We start from the raw sequence: 21718 nt of genomic DNA, 5'->3' as shown, positions 1-21718 counted from the left end.
ACATTGCACATTCATGGTGTTATTGTATTTATTTTACTACGAGTTACTTACGTAAAAGCCCGAAGTTACGTGAGATCGAATATATAGCATATAAGGTACTCCTATATATTATTTTCGCAAATATCCTTGCTAACATCTTACCGTCTGTGTCTTTCCAAATGAACTTATACTTTTTTAGGCACACGCAATTTTCAAAATGCCTCATTAAAGTAAGCTTGCTTGCTCTCCTAAGTGATGCTTCGGAAAGGAGATTTCAGGTTGAGGAAAGCGGGCGAAATTTTCGGAAAGCCATTTATAGTTGTGCTCCGAATGCCACTGAACTTCGACAAAAGCTGCCGTGATAAAATAAATTTTTCTTCTTATTTTTTTGAGAATATTTTTTGCGGGGACGTCCTCTCTCTCAAATATCACCTAGCGCTTGACGTGATGATCATCCTTTCTTGCCTCAAAAACCCCGGACGGAATCTAACGAGCGATAAAAACGTTTTCGATGGGGAAAGCAGAGTCAGCAGTGAAACGAACCGTGAGAGCAATGAACGAGACTTCAAAGCTACCGGCGTTTGAGATACCTACGGCCCCTTTCGCCGGCGTCGTCCGCGTGAACTCCCGGGCGATAATTGATGGTCCCCCTGCTCTCTCTCTCTCATCTTTATTACCCCCGTGGGACTCGTCGTCTGCCGTTCCTTCTGTCGCGGCGAAACCGGCAAAACGGCTGGAATCCGCGGAATTTATGCCGTTCCTCGTGGCGCGAGTCCAGGGGAACCCCTCCCACCCCCCGCTCCTGGTCGCGGGTTTTAACAACCGTACCGATGAGGATGTTTCAATCCGCTGGATATTGTCCAATTGACACATTTTCAGCTTTCGTTTCTGGATTTGAAAGTTCCTCGTCGAGGGTGACTCCCCTGACCACTGGTGGAAGAGTTAACGCGTAGCCTTCGTGGCGAATTTCAACCCTCGCGGACATGAAATCTCAGCGATCTCAAAAATATCAACGCACTTGAAAATCGCAACGGAAAGCTTCAAGTCTTACCGCTAACATATTAAGGGCTGATTTAAATTACGTAGGGCTTTAGGGAAGAAGGAAGCGGGGTAGTGCCATTCAATTACGTTTAGGGTTGGTTGGGGTGGGTGATGGGTGAGGGGTCCGACGATATTTGACGTACTGTTTATCATTACATTTTTTGTCATTTATCACGTAAAAAAATTGTGATTTTCCACGATCACCAAAGAGCACATTGAGCGGATGCTTGCTGGTAAAACTGTATTTTCAGAATTATTTAAGCAAATATCACCCAGTTTAAAGGAGTTTTGAAATGTTTTTTTTATATTTTAATGTACAAAGTTTTTGCAGCCAATACTGAATAAAAAAAAATATCATTCATGTTGGTATACTATTATCAGTACAAACACATTGTTAAAGTGATAAGCCCATGATCGTGGTGAAAAACGCTGTCGTCAAACTTAAATACGCTTCATTTTTTGTTTCAGAGAAAGATTCTTTTTGATGTATTAATTATAGTCCCGATAATTATATAAGATGAGTTCTTTTCTTGTGGATACTCAAAAAGGGGAAGGGAAATTGAAAATATCCGAAAATGGACTTTGGCAATTAATACGGCGGTCCCTTACTAAACTCCCGCAACGTTATGCCATGCGTAGAATGTGAGTGCCCTTTACAAGGTCCCTTAGAGAAACAGGGAACCCCTTGTACGGAACTACAGCAAACAAAAAAATGTCCACCTGCCTTCTTAGGTAATCAACACGAAGTTTGGATTTGAACGTGGAGTTCACCTTGAACTAAGCCATTAGGTACGTTGCATTTAATCGTACTCCTTATAGTAGAGATGCCAGACCTTATCTCACCATTCGCTTTGCCGCGAAGCTCTAATAAAATTTGAATTCTTGTATATTAGATCGTATAGGAGAGGAATAATTTTCTCGGGATTTTCCGGGCTCACTCCTCATCACGTACTGGTCACTAATGTTCGTCCTCCCACGCTTCCATCACCCCCCCCCCCCCCTCCATCCAACTCCTCCCCTTTCTCTCTGACGTCATCGTAGGCCGGAGGGACCTCCTCTGAGCCGAAGGGGAAATATTGTCGTAAACAAAACACAATCTCATGAATTACGAGCGACCGAGGGCGAAGTACCTACTACCTACAGTGTACTGATGGATAAATTGCTTCGCGAGCAAAGTAGTTTTTTTTATTGTCCCTGTGGTGAATTTCGTAGTGGATTAGATATCTGACTCAACCCGCTGGAAAAAGGTGCTGCGGTGTATCGGGCATTTCGATTGATCGTGATTTATCGCCAAAGCGTTTGCTTCGCGAATGTAGCGATTGTCAGAAGGAGCTTTTAAGAATAAAAGCGGAACGATGGCTGGAGGACTACGAACCGTTCTGGGCCATCTCGTATTTTCATCAAATTTTTATTTGGTGTATTTAGTGTGGAGCAATTTTCTTTGTTCGTTTATTTTTCGCCTATAATTATGGATAAACTTCTTTGAGTTATCGGCTGTAATATTGGCTATTTCTAGTACATCTAATGACTATATTAATGCTATAATATATATTAATACTATAATATTCATCTTTCGGACATCCTATAGAAACACGTGATAACTCAGTGACCGTTGTGAACAAGTAACTATTAATTTTAAAATAAGGTAATTTATGCCTGTATGTATCGTAAAATTGAACGTTTACCATCCATGTACAAAAACGCATGTTAAAACGCTTCATTCAATCACCTGCATGAATAAAAATAATGACCCTTAGTGTATCTCACGCTTATGCCTACCTTTTAGTCCGTGTTAATTCTTACAGAAAGGACATGTCAAACAAGAATGCGTCACTATTGACCGGAATATTTCTTGGAATAAGTTTAGATGTAGCAATGTGTATGAGATCGCATGCTCAATTTCGTGATTTTATCTCGTGGACGGAAATTATTACCCCTTTTTCTCCCCCTAACAAATTCTCTGAAGCCATGAGCAAGAAGACCAGCACCGCTCGGCATTGTGATAGCTATGTTTCCCGTAGCATCAAGAGAGAGGCGGAAGGTCGCTGACCGTAAATAAAATAATGCACTTTGGAAGGGTGAAAGGAGAGGCTCGGTCGTCCATGATGTCATACCAGGGCTCTCAGCCAAGTTGGGAATTCATTGGGTTTCCGAGGGGAGAGGAAGGGGCAGGAATTTAAGTCACTGATGGCTCACTCGAAATAAATATATTTTCTATGAAGGCTAAATTTTACTAATCCCCAAAAAGTACACGGAACCGGAGTGTCCTTTTTAAAAAATAATACATATTAGATACATATTATTAGGAAATCACCTTTAAAGCCAAAGAACTGGAAGGTCCTGGAGGTAGTACATTTCTCATGCTGGGAAAGGGATTTGTATGCAAAAAAAGGGTTCGAATAACTAATTTTACTTGCTTTGTCCCATCACGATACCCGTGTATGTTTAAGGTATCGAAAATCTTTTTTTTATTAGAAGTGGTAATGTATTCTCTGTTTCTGAAAGTTCATGCGATTTCCGAAGAGGACATGTACTGCTAATTAAACCCATGCCACTGATACCAATATCACTGATTTGAAACGGCCTATTGTTTGGTTGGGCCCAGAGAGTTTTTTTTATTTACCTGAAGAAATAAACCCGACTGCACTGAGTGGTAATTTTCTATAACAAGCTAAAATATTGGATATTTGCTGAAGCCTGAAGATTTGTTTTAAGATAACAAACCTTTTTAATTAATCCTTGTTCTACATAATTTTAACGTTTTTTAGCTCTGAAAATGTTAAGTATTTTTAGCAATTAATTTATTTATAATGGTAGTTGCCACAACACGGCTATTAGCTAAGATGTCTTTAGGAAATAACGTATTGTGTTCTGTATTTATGTTTAAAGCAATAAATTAATAATTGACTTACGAAAAAGGACCTCGAATATTTTTACGTTGTTGGCGATTTCATTTTAATAGACTTTTACACCAACGGTGATCGGCTTAAGGAAGTCGGAAACATTTTTTGCCTTGAATATGACTCATATTTGGTATGTATAAAAAGTGCAGAAAGATAAAAAATGGGCTAATTTTGTTCTACGTTGCAATTAACAAAAATATCTATGATTTATAGAAAAACTTGCAAAGGTGCATTTTAGAGAAAATTTAATTGCATAAAACCTTTGTCGCACACATTTTCTTCAAGTCTTGCATTTTGATGAATTATCTAAAAAACTACATCATAAATTTGAATTTGTTTATAACTTTTAAAACGGATCTTATTATAGATCGCGTATTGGTATTATGTCTGTGCATATTATTTCGAGTCAGTAAAAGAAAATAAATGTACTGAGAACGAACATCTTTGTTCATAATCTCTAACGACTGGACAAGAGGGCACCTTATCTTCTTCGCCAACTGTCCCATGTTGTTTGGCCTAGGATCAACTTTACGGTGCCTTCCTCACGCTGGGCCGTCTAATTATATTTTATTTGGTTGAGACTTCATAGTCCCTTCTTCTACCTAAACTTTATACATTACAACGAAGACAAGTCAAACATTCATGCCCCTAGGTGGAGGAAAACCCACCGAGGCGGGCCTCGAATTTGCGACCTCTGGTTTGGCAGGCGAGGCGTTACCCCGCCGCCACTTGCCGCCAATGTGGTGCCATCAAATCTTATGTGGCTGAATATGTATGATTTGTATAAAAAGTATCGGAAAAATTTACGGAAAATAAATTTATTTTGGGTAATGCCACAATATCTCAACATTCTTATAAGTACACCCCTTGAGCGTCGAAACACTTTTGCCAGCGGCTTTTCCGCGACTCGATGGTCCTCCGATAGGCGGATTCTGGAAGGCCCTCAAGGGTACGCGTTCAAGCTTCTTTCACACCACTTAGGGGTCCAATTGTGGCGTCATTTGAGGGAGGATTTCACTTTTGGAGATAGGAAATAGTCTGCTGGTGACAAGTCGGGACTGTAAGGGGGTTGGGGAATCGTCGCGATTGCGTTGCAGAAGGTCATCGCAAGCAGACAGTCGATTCTGCTCTTGGTCGTCCGTCAAGACAGTTTAGCGCAGATCTTTCGCATCGCCGAATTTTCATTGACAGTGGTGTGCACTGTCATCTTATCAATGGCAATATACGATCTGCGATAATGCGCCCACTTAACGGACGGTCAGAATTCAGTACTTCAAGCACACTTGAGGAAAAAAATTGCTACCGATACTTTTTATGCAAGTTTTGTATGGCCAATCCGCGTGATTCGTACTTCTCCGCTTCTTCATAACATTCTGAGCAGACATGACCTCTCTCTTCAATCTTCCGAAGTATATCTTCGTTGGTGATTCTATTCACTCATGGCATTTTCAACATTAACTACATTTACTAAATAAAAAAAGATAACATTAGAATAATTTCGTTTTCATAATTCTCTACTTTTAAAAAAATTAGTCTCTTGTCTCCCTAAAACGATAGTGAGACGTCGATCGAAAATCCCTGAGTACTCCGTTATTTTTCAGTAGGTTTCGCAGACTTTTTCACGCACCTCTCCCTGTGTGGTTGTTTTTCTGCTGTGGATTTTTTCGTTAGGGATACGCTTTTCCCACAAATTGATATATCTTTTCACAGTCTACCTAACTTTTCCCCAGTGTAGCGTTGATTTAATTTATTATTGTTATTTTTTTTAATATTTCCTATTGTATTTTCCTATAATCTATTTAAATTTCTTACACTCTTTATTGTAATGATTGTTGATGTAATTCATGCATGTAAACGACGAAGGGTTAAGTGGAAGAAGAGACTATCTTGTCTCAATCTCATCCCAATAAAGACGTGTAATGATTATTAATTATTATTATTAGGATAGTGTTAATAAAAATCAACATCCCATGAGTGTCCGCTCCTATGTATTCGAGTGATGAGGCCAGAGAAAAACTTCAAATTTTGTGGCGAAATTTATTGCGAAAGAGCTTTTTGAAGCATGGTGAAACTTCAAAATTGGCGCAGCGTGAAAGATAAATCCTTATTTGACAGCCTTCCTTCATTTCAGCGCGTAACTTCTTCTCCGACCCAAGTTATGCCCTTACGGAAGTCCATTTATAACGCGGAACTCAAAACTGGGGGAACTGCCAAAACTACGTTGTTGGAGTTTCCAGGCCGTGTGACTTCACACATTAAACTCTCAAAGTTTGCGAAATCAACTTTTAAGTGTGCCAGTAGAAGAAGCGGTATCAGGTGTTATGGCTCGGAAATGTTTTGCGCTCATTGTGTGAAATTGAAATCAGTCGGTTGATTAGGTAGTTAATGGCACTCCAATACGAAAACCATGGCCGGTGAAATTAATGAAGTGAGGAAATTTACCGAGTGAGTTTAATGTATATTACTTGGTGGATAACCACTATACGATACCTATACGTGCTTCTCTGCTATAATTCAGGAAAGGTCCTCGTCACCAAGGGTTTTCAATCCGAGAATTGGTTTGTTGAACCTCTCAAGACTATCCTGCTTCCTGTCAATCTATTCATTCCCTCATAGCTACTTGCAGCGACATTTTCCATTGCTTAATGTTTGCGGTTCATCTTAGGCCTTACTTATAATTATTCCCGTATGTCTGTCCCTCAATTGCGGTCGTCAATAAACTGAACGTATCATGTCTCATTCCGACCAACATCCCTCCTCTTCTTGTGATGGCTTCCATTTTGCTTGCTTATCTCACCACTCTCTCTTCAAATTACTTTTTTTATTTGTTAGTTTATCAGTTTTATCTTCGGAATTATTTTATTCCCATTGAGAAACAATTATAATAAGCAATATTCTACCATCAGTTAAAGTATATTTTTGGCGTAACCATAGGTACGTCAAAAATAGCACTTCTGTATTTCTGAGACCCACCTAACGAGATACTAAATACCCTTATGTCCCTCATTAAAATTAACTCGATCTCTTTACACCGCATACTTTCTTAATTCCGTAATGCTTTCCAGAAAGCCTATTGTTTTCCACTCTCTTCTCCACTTAACTTTCATGCTCCCATTACCTCTCAATTTGTCATCCACTTTTCCTGTTTTCTTCGGGGCTCCCCCCCCCACACACACACACAACTTCCTCTCCTCCCCTAACATATTTTTTTGCTTTCTTACTTCTTAACTTACACGTGCTTTCGTCATTTATCTCCATTCCCACCTTTGAAAATATTCCAATTGGCCTTCCGTTCTCTTCCTTCGGTTACCATATTATCTGGTTTACAAGCTAATCTTATTGAGTTTTAAATTGGTACGATTTTTCTTTTCCACAGAAATACTAACAGACTCGCAATTAATGTTCCCTCTTACATGTTGATGGAATATTTCTTTTGCAAAAAGAATTTTTCTGCACTGACTCTACTCAATTCAATACATTTAAGCAATATAGTATTTCTTCGGGAATGAAAATTGCAGTAAGGGTTGAGACGGGCGTGATTTCGCATTGATGGGCGGGAAGAATTTGGGTTTTCGTGACTAAGTTCGTCAATGGGTGGGGATTAAAAAGGTCAAAAATATACGTATATAACCCAAAAAATGGGCGCCCAGTTTTCCTCCATAGTTAGAGCAGTGATCGTTGCTCCAGCAAAATGGCCTCAAGGGAACGTGTACATTCTTTGAGGTGTCGGACGTCTTGCTATAATGGCACAATCGTATTTTTGAAAAAAACAATTGGATGATTTCTGTTTCTTTTATTTTTTCGAATGGTTGAATGGAGCCACATTTAATGCAGGAACTTTTTCTTAAATATTTTGATAGTTTGTGCGAGTCCTATATCTGGCGCATTTTGTTAGAGGAAGAGTAATATCAAATTATATTTTCACATCTTCTTTGGCATCGTATCGTAGTGTCGTATTTAAAAAAATCATAATCGATAATAATGGAATGTATGGATTGAATGAAATAACTAGCAGCTAGACGTAAAAAAATAATTATTGATTGTCAAATATGCGGTTAAATAATAAAAAATAGTTGGAGTTTTTGCGATATTTTTAATAAATTTTCATTCCCATAGATAAATTGATCTCAAGCTGAGCTCATAAGGCAACTTCACTGACATTGCGCGGTGGGTGAATTGTTTAAAATGAGGCTTGTTTATTGTTTTGATTTCAGTTATTCAAGGATTTTTAACATATTAATTCCTCCACGCACGCGTTAAAATTACGTATGCATGGATAAAATGGCTAAAAAAGAAATGGGAAGTACTGGAGATAGGAATGAAAGTCGCAGGTAAATTCATAAAACAATATATTAGCGCGGTACCGTTGAAATTCGTTAGAAGCGTTAAAAGAAGTTGACAACATTATATATCAAAAATATATATTTTTATTGTCATAAATGTTCGTTATAGAAGTGATAAATCCCTTTTGGAATTTTTAGATCGTTTTGCATCAAAATATTAATAATATTTGACGAGAACTAATAATATGTGACAATAACTAATAATATTTGGCAATAACGAATAATATTTGACAAGAACTAATAATATTTGACAAGAACTAATAATATTTGACAATAACTAATAACTTAGGTTTGCGGATGATCAAGATTTAGTTTGCCAGTCTGATAAGGGTTTGGCAGAATTGCTGATCGTCCTGGAAAGTCATTGCGAGAGACATGAAATGAGAATAAATGTAAGCAGAACCAAATTTATGCGGTTTTCGAGAAAGAGGAAAGCTAAGTTAACTATTAAAATTGGAGCTCGTAAAATTGAGCGCGTAGAACAGTTTAAGTATCTCGAAAGTTTTTTGGATCAAGATAGTCAAAGTGGTAAGGACTTATGGAGAATTACGTTAGGCAAAGAAGCTTTCATAACCAGGAGGGAATTGATGATAGGAACATTAAAGGACGTTAAGAGTGTCGTTTTAAGTGACTAACCATTTGGAAAAGGAAAGCGTGGTGAGAGTATTAATTAATCCATGTACGAGTGGTATAACTATGAACGATTAGCAACTCGTATGAAGATATACTGCTCGTATGTAGTTGTATTAATTTTACTACAAACTAGTAGTAACTCGTATGTAGTTAAAGCTTTGGGAGAATTTTCCTATCGGAAAAACGAAACTATGAGCTTTCATTGAACACATTGATGCAGCGTTATGTACATGGCGTTTGAATTACCTGGAAAAGAGTTTTGTTTCTTAATAAAATTCTTGTATGTACCTCTATGGAGGGTTTCCATGGCCCCCAATTAAGGAATGTCCTAATTAATAAATTTATTAGTCGTTTACGTGAAAAAAAAGTTTTAAATTTCTACCCATACTCAATTATCGTAGTTAAAATATAACTTAAGATTAAGGAAAAGTTTTTATCAAATGTGTACTCTGGCATTTGTGCTTCATATTTACCAAATTAAATTATTATTGATATTTTACTTTTTCTTACAGATTTGAAGCGCGAAGCCACAATATGTCACATGTTAAAACATCCGCACATAGCTGAGCTGCTAGAAACTTACAGCTCAGAAGGGATGCTGTATATGGTTTTTGAGTAGTGAGTAACTATTTCATTCTCTATTTAATAATTATATGTAATATACCCCAATGTAATCGTAAACCTCGAAGTGGACAATGCCATTTAAGAGGATAGTTCTCATTAGAAAAGAAAAGTACATGACAGAAGACAATGAAAATGAAATAGATTTTGTTACCTTTATATGTGCGTTAAGTTTGTGTGAATTCCAAAGGAAAGTACTTTTTTAACGGGTAGTGATAAACGATAAGGTTATCTTCATTTGTAAAATCATATTAAATTATATCTAAATATGAAGACGATTTATCTGTTTGGTTAAAATTCAATGCATTAAAAATTCCTCAGTATTCACTACTGCATGTATTATTTCATATGAATTCCAAAATAAAACGATTTTGCTGCAGCCTCTTATAATCATATTTGAATTTCGTGCTGCGTGGAATAGTACAGACATCTACCGGGTGTCCTATCAAGTAGCGCGGTACCGTTGAAATTCGTTAGAAGCGTTAAAAGAAGTTGACAACATTATATATCAACAATATATATTTTTATTGTCATAAATGTTCGTTATAGAAGTGATAAATCCCTTTTGGAATTTTTAGATCGTTTTGCATCAAAATATTAAGTCAGTGGATTTGTGAATTCAATGGATTGGCGTTACTCCCTTATTTGAGAAAGATCACATAACTTTTTTTTCCATCGTCCAATCTTGCGACATCGATGTTTTACATTCTACAAAGTAAATAGAATGATAATTTTAATTATTAGTATTCTGGGATGAGTGCATGCTTGTGTTGAAATAACCGATTTACAATTACGAGAGCGAAAGTAATTACCGTTGGCCATGGACGCGGCAGTTCAAACAGGTGGGTATCTAGTTATGATTCATTTTGCGAAAGATATAAATATTTTGGTGTATTCATATGATACTAGAATTTTAATCACTTCATGATGTTTACTCTTTCCTTGTAACTCAACAGGTTTTGATTTGATTCCACTGTAAAACTAATTAAGTCAATAGTACATGTAGTACATTGCTAATATTCATTGAGGCTTTGAAATCTGCACAAATGTTTTAATATTTAATTTAGTTTACACCGCTGCTTTTAAATTCTCTACATTTTAGTTTTTCGACGTTTCTGCTGTTAACTACTATTGATAAATCCCGATAAAAATAAAGTAGTATGTTTTGTATGATTAAAATGAAGAATATGTTTTAATTTGATTAAACTAATTATTTAGTTGAAAATAAGAAAGTTGCTCATCTTTTGAATGTTAATATTTCCCTGTTGAGAAATTAATTGTGTTTTAAATATTCTCATTTGCCTTCAGTAGCCTCATTCTAGAATACTCTTTTAGTGTTAAGATAGTTTTAACATTTCTTTTGAAATATCCACTGTAGGCCAGTTATTATTTGTTATCCAAGTCATTCTGGAATTCCATCTGAAAGAAATAATGTAATTGTGTTCTATCTTAAAGGATTGCTCACTGTATGTTATGTTATCTGTGGAATTAAATCAAGGATTCCTATTGAAATTTCTTTTATCAATTTGTTATGTTGTTTATATGCTCTGGCCGGTCTTCTCATAATACATTTTTATATTTTCAGTATGGATGGATCAGACCTGTGCTTTGAGATTGTTCGGCGTGCCATGGCTGGTTTTGTGTACAGTGAGGCAGTTGCAAGGTATTAAACAGCTTTGTGTGATTATTATTTAAAAAAATATTTTATTCATCCCTTGGATAATATATTTTACACTCTTCTTATTTTTCAAACCTCTATGGCTGCAAAATAACTGAAAGACAAGATAAAAATTAATAAATGTCAGAGAATGTAGATCTTCTGTCAACCACTTAAATAATTTCAGTTGATAAACTATAAGTAAGGGTATTATGAGATTATATTGTTTATTAAATGCATTTACATGCATAGTTTATATTTATTTAATCATATTCAAGGGCTAGTACTTGTATTCTGTAATTTTAGAATAATTTTAAAGTCTTTGTCATACATTGTTATAAACAGAGATGCAGAGAGTGAATCAGTCTTTTTGTGTGGCCCTTTTGGGCCAGCCTAAACTTAATTTTCTAATTTTAAAGATGGAGTACATCAGAACAAAAGCCACCCAAATATGAAGGAAATCATGGGAACGGATGAATGAATACATCTGGAGTCCTTGTGTGAATTACAAAATGATGAGAATTTTACTTGTAGATGTACCTATTTATTTTCATTTCATCTTATAACATATTTCGCTTTGTATCATTGCAAAGAATTCTCAAATTGATATCCCAAATTAAATGTTTCTTTGGTGTATTTTCATGGAACAAGAAAAACGATCAATAACACCTTGGTGTAATTTTAATGCTGTTCATGAACATTAAGAGTCAAAGGTCATAGTGGCCTAGGTGCTGAAGGAAGGTGCTCTTTAATTCTTCTATGCTTCTAAAATCAAATTTGTTGTATAAACAAGGAACATGATCGAATTAAATTCCTGAATGACCTGCATTTAGCCCCTCTCAGTCAAAGAACAAATTCTACTGTTCCTGGCTGATTTTTGTGTACGGGCAATACGTGTGCGAGTAGTTTTGCCTGGGTACCTGTGAGAGAAGATTTACCATTTGAGGATAAAACTATTAATGATATATCTGAGCTATTCCATATGCACTTTTAGAGGTTAGGTTATGCTGAATGAGCAGACTCATCTACTACTAAATCTAGTGGAAATATAAATGCTAATGTTTTCCGTGAATCAGTTTGTGTTATGTTAGAAATTTTCCCATCTGAAAAGAAAGCATTTGATTGGTATTTTATTTGAATGAACTAATTTTCTACTATTTTAGTTACCATTGTTTCATCAATTCATTGAAATGAAGTTAAATTTAAAAAGCTTGTAGGTAAAGGAAACACAATGTTTTAGAACATAACATCCTGCAATATTTAATGGAAATGGTAGTCCAGATACTTAGATGAATCTTAATTAGTTACATGATATTTTGATGGAATTTGGACTAAACTGACCTGATCCAAAAGTGTGGTATCATCTTAATGAATTTTGGAAAATTATACATTCTCAAAGCATTGGTGTAATTGATATTGTGCACAAGTTAATTCAGTAAAGATATCTTTTGCTGGAATTTTTTAGTTGTCCATTTCCCTTGAAGAATAAGCAAGCTCCATTTAATGTTGTATATTTTTGTCTTCGATTCAGTCCCATGTCTATTCTCATAAGCTTACCTACCAGGAGGGTTGCTAACTTTTCTGTGAAGAAAAAACTTTCTTGAAATTGTGCACTTTGCTCCTTTAAAATAAAGTTTAACCTCCTAAGGCAGCATCAGTGGTAGGTATTAACTCCCTCAGGCTTTCCTTTGATTGATGAAAATCTCTGTAAAGCCAATATAGCGTCAAAAAAGGCAAGTTTGTATCCTCTATGCATTATATTTTTCTTTTATGCTTTCCTCTTTTCCTCACTTCCAGGCAATCTGAATTCACCTTTGTGTCAGGTTTCCATTTTATTGGGGACTCAGGGACCCTAAGAGAACTTTATCTAGAATAATTTTAGAATGTGAATAAGTACACAGAAAGCATTAACAGCATATTTGGGAAGGATTTTGCCCCTATTTCATTGAGAAACTTTGATGTCTAAGCATACCCATTCCCCTAAAACTTATGCCGTAGACCAAATGAAATTGTGAAGCTGACAAATTGAGAACAACTTTTGGAAAAACTCAGAATTGCTTTTAATGATGGATAGGATTACAAGCTATTTTGAAATTAGAAATTATAGTGGTTTTTCTATCCAGAGATGAGTTAATTGAAGTTATGTTTAAATTTTTTTAGCCATTACATGAGACAGGTGCTTGAGGCTCTAAGGTATTGCCATGAGAATGACATTGTCCACCGAGATGTTAAGCCGCATTGCATACTTCTGGCAAACAAGGAAAATTCAGCACCAGTGAAGCTTGGAGGTTTTGGTGTTGCAGTTCAGCTAATGGACGGGAGACCTCAACCCACAGGAGATGGTAAGTTGGCAACATTGTTTCCAGCGGTTTATTTCTGTGTGTTATTTGTGTAATTTTTTTTTACCTTTTTTAATTGCCATACTTACAAATGTATACTTTTTTTGGGTTATCCTTAAAATTTTGTCTAATGAAAAATCATAGATTTTATGTTTTTCTTTTAGGTACAACTTCTTTTAAAAATTGAAACTTTTTATTTGTACTCAGTTAGCATTCACAATGTTTTCAAGCAAAACGCTTTCTTCTTCGTGCATTTTGTTTTATTTTTCATCTTCAATCATAATCTAATTAACATTCATATTGGGAGAAACCATTGAATGTTCCGAATTTCTTCCCCGTACTGCATTGCCTTATCGACTTTAGGTCTCTCAATAGCCTTTATTGTTCACTTCAACAAACACGCCAGCGATCTTCGAATTTAAATTTTAAATGAATGCATCTCTAAATTAAAGATGGACTTTTTGTCATATTTCATAAAATGCCTAAAATGTTTAAATACTACTTCATTTAAATTTTCGCGTCTATGCATCCTTGTTGTTTTTCCAGTAATATTTACTACCAACTAACATCGTTGGGTCCCACTTTCTTTATTAATTCATATTATTAAATAAATCTCATGTTGTATTTAAAATACATAATAATATACCAATTTTTTACTCTTTTTATGTTTTAAAAAGTATATTTTAGTGATTCTTACCTACTTTAAATATTCTTATTCCTTGCAATTTTAAGATATACTGATTTTATCAATCAGTGGTGAAGCTAATGCACTTAGAAGCATTTTTCAAACCTGTTACATATCTCACCCATGTGCCTAGGTACATGGTGATGCATTAATTGATTTGCATTGCAGTTACTATTAATAATATTTTATTTTTTGTGTATAAATGTATCCCGCGTACCCATGTGATCTAGTTACAACACTATTATTGGATGACAAAAGTAATGATTTAAAATGGTATAAGTTTCTAACTCACCCAGTTAGGTAGCAAGATTGTTGGGGGAGAAAATTTCATGAGAAAATTTGTACCTTGCATGTGAATACATGATTCTTGAAAGTTGAAAAATTTATGCAAGAGAAAAGGATAGCGAGCTTCAACTACTAATGCCAGAAGTATTGCTTCCATGGCCATTCCTTATCTCCGAAGGTCGTGGTGCCATTTCATTGGCAGATTATCATTTTAAGAATTAATGCAAACCTAGATAAATTTGACCCAGACGCACTATGATTTTACATAATGCCCTTGAGATCCCATTTAGATTCATAATACTTTACCAGTGTCAGTCTTAAAGAGTTATAAGAGTTGAACCACAAGGCAGGCTTCCTGTCGTTAATGAATTTGAAACAATGAATAGCTTCGGAGTAAAATGTAACTGAAACTTGTGCAATTCCACTGGTATTAATAAGAGATATGTTAGGTATAAATATAAGGTATATTTTATCATTAGCAACATTATTAGTGGCTTCTTGTAATTTTGTAGGAAAATCACTTTTTGGAGAATTATTGTCAGCGCATTCTTTGTGCTCCTTCATCAATATCTATATTTATTAGTGTTTTAACCTTCTCATTCTTAGTCATTACCTTTAAAGAATATGTTTATCATCTCAAACACTCAAGAATATTATCTGTTGGGCATTTATATTGCTAATATATTGCAGTTTAGCAATGCAGGCCTGAAGTGACAAATCTCTTGCTGTTGAGTGTCACATATTACATAAACAGTGTTTTGAAACATGTAGCCCAAATTTAAGGTTAATGATGAACAAAGATGATGCTTTTTTAACCTTCATTTTCCTCTTTAGTGAATATAGTTTGAATTCCTCTTTGTGTTTTAACAATAATCAACTTATGATTTGCATGACCTCTATTGGTGACCCCTATTTGGAGATGGGTATTGAAATATTTTGAATCTTTTACTGTATCAGTACATCAACCAACATTTGGAGAGTCATATTGAAGGTTAAAATGATTGTAAGTGGTGTAAATATAAGAAATTCAAATTTTGCTGGTTTGTTTGATTAAACAGTAAGATAAATTTTGAAGAAATATACACGTCAAGGTTTTGTATCAATTAATTTTATTATTACTAATAATAATTTTTGTCTGGTACTCTTTTTAGACCAATTTGAAAAGTTTTTCAAAATCATCATATGTTACAAACTGAGGCAAAAAGGTTTGAAAAAACTGATGGAAGTAGTAATATCATATATTTAAAAGCTGTTTTTTGCCTCTATAGGTTTATTGATCCATTTAAGCTGCTTATTTTTTAAAAATGATTTTATAAGAATGTTTCGTTTCTAAGTACATACTCTTAAATAAATAGTAATTTATTCTATTTTTACATATTTTAAACCTAGTGTAAATGCAGACTCAAAATATTATGAAACTGAAGAGTAAATTCACTTATTTTTAGCTCTCCGGCTGATATTCATTCCAAAGTTTCATAAATGACAACAATGAGAGAATAATGTTTATAGCTTTAAGCAGAAATTTGCTCCTTCAAAATGATTCATACTTTGGAACCTTACTAAAGGTGAAAAAATAGCCTTCTAAATCATTTTATTAGATAGTTGGCTTTTATTACCTCCAGTTCACTAATTTCCCCAATTTTCCCCCGTGGCTTCCACTGTTTTCATTGCTCTTCCTACGGAAGTAAAATTGAGGGGTTTCCCTACCTTTTCACTTTTCGATGATTGCTTGAGGACAGTGACAGAATGTGACCTGCATTGTCCCCACTTTACATAAAAATTATTCTTTCAGATTACTAAGAAGGACATTTCAGCACCAAAAACCCGATATTACTGGGATAAGTAAAAAAAGGACGAATTCACTGATAGCTGATGTTGATTTTCATGGTTTTAAAAGGACAATTTGAACTTGTGTCTGGATTTTCTCATGCCTTGGTTCTTTTTAGTTTGAGTTAGTCAAACTAAATTCCCACATTTACTGTCAAATGAATCAAAATTTTCGTAAGTTTTCTACTGGAGTACATATTCAAATAAACAGCCAATCAAGCATTGTCAAACCACCCTTTTTGGCTCAACTTTTAGTCATTTATACATCAATGTAATCAGTGAACCAGGGTTCCATTTTGATAATGTGGTCCATATAAATGAAAACAAAATATGTGGTAATGTGTTAAATTTGTTTTCACTGGAAGGGAAATGCTCATCAGAGTGGTTCAGAAGATGGTCACTTATATATACTACTGCTAAATTTTAGGTTCGTAGTTGATGGGCCAAAGTTTCATTTACTTGGTATCTTTGATGACGACATCTGCCTGTATTCTTTCTGCCTCTTCTGATTTCGGGTCTTTGATTGCCTACTTCCTATCTTTTCTTTGTTTTCTAATACCAACTCTTCCATGCCACATCTGTTATTTTTTCCCTCTTCTCATGCAGTTATCTTTTACTGTCATCTTTAACATTACTTTTACTTCATCTGTGCTTAGTTCAACTCATCAAATAACTCCTTGGTGCAGGACAGGGCTGTAGCCAAATTTCAAACATTCGCCAATATATTACAATATGGTTATTTTCTCACTCTATAAGAGACTACACTTATAAATATCATGTCCATTTATGCACCTTTAATTAGTGCCTGGATGTGGTGTTCATTGTAACCATGTGGAAATTGGGAAAGAAATATTATTTATTGAATGCTTTTTTTTAACCTACTTGTGACTACTTAGCTCCAGGTAGTGTAAAACCTGATAAAACCTCACCTCATTTGTATGGCTGTATTAGTACTAGCATTTGTTACTGCAATTAATTCATTTTTAAGGATGATATTTTATAAAATCTTAATTCTTTTATATTTCGGCCTGAAGTAATGTTCCAAAAATATCCAATGGAGAGCCCTTCCATAACATTTTAATGGAATTTATCATTGACATTTCTAACTGAGAGTCACAGATTAGAAATAAGATATATTTTGACATATCTGCATTTAGACTAGCTTGCATATCTTAGTTTTGTAATGAACTGGTATCAGATGGTGTGAATTACTTTATCTTGTGACCAGAGTTTCACTCTTCAAGTATTTATTTAATATTTTCTGAAGTTGTTCTTGGTTTGTTGAAATAATAATGATAGTACAGTTGAAAATGAAAAATTACTTGTCAATGAAGAAAAAGGAAATATGATCTGGTAAGGAAGTATAATATGATGACTGAGCATTCCACATTAACGCCTTGTGGTATGCTCTGGGAAGTAGTTTGTTCTAGATCCAAGATCTTAGAGAAAATTAGTTGAGTAAATGATGGAACATGATGTAGCTGTTGATATTAAAAAATGAAGTCAGTTGTTGCTAATTTCATTATTGTCCAGAATATGTAAGCAGTGAATACTGTTGGTCACCTGTGCCTATCTGCATGCTATAGGTTTACAAAATTGCTCCCTGTTGAAAAATTTTTGTTTAGCTTCTCTCGGTAATAACAAAAATTTTGTCCTGATCAACTATAGAAAGCCATTTTAATGATTTCAGCGGAATGCAGTTCAAATATGAAATCGTTAAATATATTTCTGCATAGTAATGAATAATTTAGGCTAACATGTGAAATTATGGATTCTATTTTTGTTTTTTGTTAAGACCTAATGAATCTCAAGCTGGTAGATGGGCCTCTTGGGTTAATTTTAATGAGTAAATTTCTTATATGGTATTAAATTTTACCATGCTGGTGGTGGTATATGAGTAATTCAGGTGTTTTTTGGTGACAGGATCTAAAAAATTATACCACTTGCATGCCCTTACTTTATTTTTCTCTTCCTCTTCTCTGTCTTCTTTCTTTCCCCTTTTTGAGTATAGTCATTAACAGAGTCAGATTCAGGTTTTATGAAGGCATTTTCATACCTTTACATTTTTTTTAATTGATGCCAAATCCAGTGGAATTGCTCACCGTGAAATTTAAATTTTGTCCTCGGTGGAAAAATAATATTTGCCTGATATAAAAATATTCCATTGAAAAAAGATCATGAAATGAGAAAATAATACAAGAATTCATCATTTGAATCCAATGAGAAACAGAAATTCCATTATAATAATTTTAATAAATGAATTAAATATGCTTATTTGTGAATTTTATTTCATAATCAAGTGTCTCTTGAAGTAAAATTAGTAAAATTATGTACCTGTGGTACAGAGGTAATAAGGTAACTTTGATTTTTAAAGACCAGATCCGAAACATGTATTTCAGACAAATAAGCTTGTAGGTAATGCTCATTTTATCACCTAAAGATTCACATTCACATTTTGACTGGGCAGTTAACTAAGGATAGAGCTGATAGATGCCCTTTATCTCAGCTGTTATTGCATCGCTGCACACTATATCATATTGTGTAATGGAAATATATGCTTAAAATGAGTAACCTATCATTTGGTAATCAATCAGAAAGTCATCTGGGATATAGATGATGGTTTTATGAATCTGCTTTTTTTGTGGGAGTTCTTCTAGATACCCTGCTGCCTGCTGATCATTTCATATTTTTATTCTTGAAAAGAAAAATATTAGAGTTTTTTCTATCAAGAAGTGGATGTATACTTCAAAAAAGTATCAGAGGGTAATCCAATTGGTAGAGCTTTGGGCTACTGACTGGAGGGCCTGGGTTTGATTCAGGGTGATGGCCCTGGGCACTCTCAGCTTCGCACAAACTTTGTGATGTTTTGAGTATGAGGTGTTCCTGGGAAACCTCAGGCAAAGGGAAAAGAACTGGCCTTCTTACCATAATGTATGCATTTCATTTACCATTGGATCTATTATTAAGTGAACTCTACCTCAACCTATTAGACCAACCTAAAGGTTCATTACTGTGATCTGATTGTAAAAATTCCACTTGAAAATTGTAGTGCTGAAGTTCTAATAGTATATTTCATAAGGATGGGACAGCTGATATTGTCAGGGTAGAGCTACTTGGGTTAAATCCAGATGATATCCAAGGATACCTTAAATCTTAGCTAAATCCATGTTCTGGGTACTAAATATTTTCCTCGGAAACTAACCAATGGTATGGTTGAAAGAAATTAACCTCTACCTTTAATTTGTGACATTTACAAGACATTGCATATGGGTGAGCTCATATCACATTAGTTTAAAACTGTAGGCACAATGAACCTTCAGATTGCCATCTGTGGTTAATTGATAATTGGCCAAAAAATACCAACCAAAATGGTGCAGGTATCTTTAAGTTCAACCATATACATTCATCTAGCACAAGGTTAAAATACAATTTGACTCTCACAGTTGAAAATGCAATCTGCTTCACACATTAGCTCTTTTTTCAGGATATTTAAACCACTAGTCAAATTTTCTGAAGTATGAACTTCAATATCTATCTCTATTTATCTTTTTATTTTTATGCTGTGATTCAGTATCATTTCTATTTTACTGTAAAAATGCAAATGATAGCTTTTGAGCTAATACCTATTATTCAGTATTAATGCTTTCATTTGATCCTTTTTCTTTTCAGAAATATTAGATATCTGATACCAATACTGAAAATCTGTCTCTACTTTGCAATGAAATGTAAATTGAATGAGGAATTTAATTTTTGATAATATTAGGCCGGAGTATGAAAGTGCTGCATAATCTGTTCTTATTCCTGGCCCTTTCATGTTTAAGATACACACCTATGTAGAATTTTGGGTTTGGAGTTAAGTATCAGTTAGTGAAGATATGCAGATGTGAAATTATTATGCCAGTACATGCTTGAAATAGACTACAGAAGTAGTTGGAAAAAACTCATGACATATTTAAATATGGAATTAAGTTTGTCATCTATGACTGCATTGTACAACAAACCCACAATACACACACTTAGTGTATTTTAATGGGTCAATAGACTTACAAACCATTGCTTTTGTTGATTTTTCAAATATTGGCAAATTGCATGTTTCAATTCTATGTCTAAAATTTTTTTCTGTATCTCATTGGAAACTGTGGTGAACTCAGTGTCCTGTGTCACTGATTTAATGTAAAAGTCAATGCTTTTAGTTTTACTACAGTTTTATTTTGAAAATCAGGAACTTTTATAAATCTTGAGATAAAAATCATTCTTATATTGGAACTCCATGTTTGGCTCTTTTATTCTTCACAAATGGAGCCATTTCCCTGAATCTGACTCTTACCATTATGCAGATATTTAAATATAACTATCCTTTACTATACCTCCATATCCATCCCCCAAACTGCACTTCAATCCATACTCCATCACGTGCCCCAATGACATTGGCTGTGGATGTGCAGACATCTTAATATCAGAGTATCGACCGAACCTGAGTCACAGTGGGAGGCTGTATTTGAAGGCAGATCATGAGGGTAAGAGTGTGGTGGTGCTGACAACATGCATTAACTACTTTTCACTCAACTCCTTGTGGCTGGGATGAATGCTACTGTTGACTTCTATGTGTGTCTACATCTTCTTTGGCTTTGTCTTTTGTTTGTATATTAACGAGCTGTAATTAATCAGTATACTTCCACTTTATGTTCACTCTTCTGTGCAAGTATTTGCTTTTTGATAAGTTGAAGGCTGATTCACACCTTGACAAATGAGAGCAGATGCTGCACTGATTAATTAGCCATTGCCATGCTATCTTGTTCATGAATAATGTTATAAGCAGTTTTATCATGTACGTGCATGGGTTAATATTAATGTATTGAAGCTGTCATGGTTTAGTTGCCAAATCAGGATTTCTTGATTGTCCCATAGTCGAACTGTTGTGATACATATACTTGATGGCTGAACATCTCAGAGTTCTCATCCCATCACCTCTTTAAGAATTCGGCACTTTTGCCACATCAATTTTTATTGGGGATAGCATGAAAATAGAATTAATATTGAAATCATTGTACAAAAAGTCTTCTTGGGTTCAGATAACTGTGGAAAACACTGGTAAAAGTTTTCTTGGTCTTGCAGCATCATTTAAGGAAAAGTGAATGCTTGTTGAGCTGTAACCTTGTATACCTTCATGGCAATCTTTGATTCTATTGTTTAGAGCAAATTTTTTGTGTTGCTGCTTCATGTTTAATAATTACTGCCATCTTTTTTTAATTTCTGTTGCTACAACACTCTCATCTTAGCATTACCCTTTATTGGAAGAGTCATAAATTTATTCAGTTTTTTTTAAGCCTTTCTCCCTAGTTACTAGAGTAAGTAACCAAGATGCAATAAATATGCACCCACTGCTTTATTTGCGGCCAATATGC

At 34.7% G+C, this 21718-nt stretch overlaps 1 protein-coding gene across 8 annotated transcripts in view; it reads left to right on the top strand.

The window, feature by feature from the left end:
• The window catches only part of CASK (peripheral plasma membrane protein CASK), a 1102005-nt gene that overhangs the window by 463703 nt on the left and 616584 nt on the right, over positions 1 to 21718 (top strand). For 7 of the 8 annotated variants that reach the window (XM_071595316.1, XM_071595314.1, XM_071595315.1 and 4 more), the window contains exons 3-6: positions 9412 to 9517; positions 11106 to 11183; positions 13338 to 13519; positions 20759 to 20830. In XM_071595316.1, coding sequence (XP_071451417.1) covers positions 9412 to 9517; positions 11106 to 11183; positions 13338 to 13519; positions 20759 to 20830 — 438 coding nt within the window. The remainder of the gene's footprint in view (positions 1 to 9411; positions 9518 to 11105; positions 11184 to 13337; positions 13520 to 20758; positions 20831 to 21718) is intronic. The other variant, XM_071595320.1, reaches the window with a different exon arrangement.

This window comes from Hetaerina americana, unplaced genomic scaffold, assembly GCF_022747635.1.
Source record: "Hetaerina americana unplaced genomic scaffold, ioHetAmer1.1.p SCAF_7, whole genome shotgun sequence".
Classification (NCBI taxonomy): domain Eukaryota; kingdom Metazoa; phylum Arthropoda; class Insecta; order Odonata; family Calopterygidae; genus Hetaerina; species Hetaerina americana.
The sequence above is the reverse complement of the archived record's forward strand: the minus strand, read 5'-3'. Positions and strand labels throughout refer to the sequence as shown.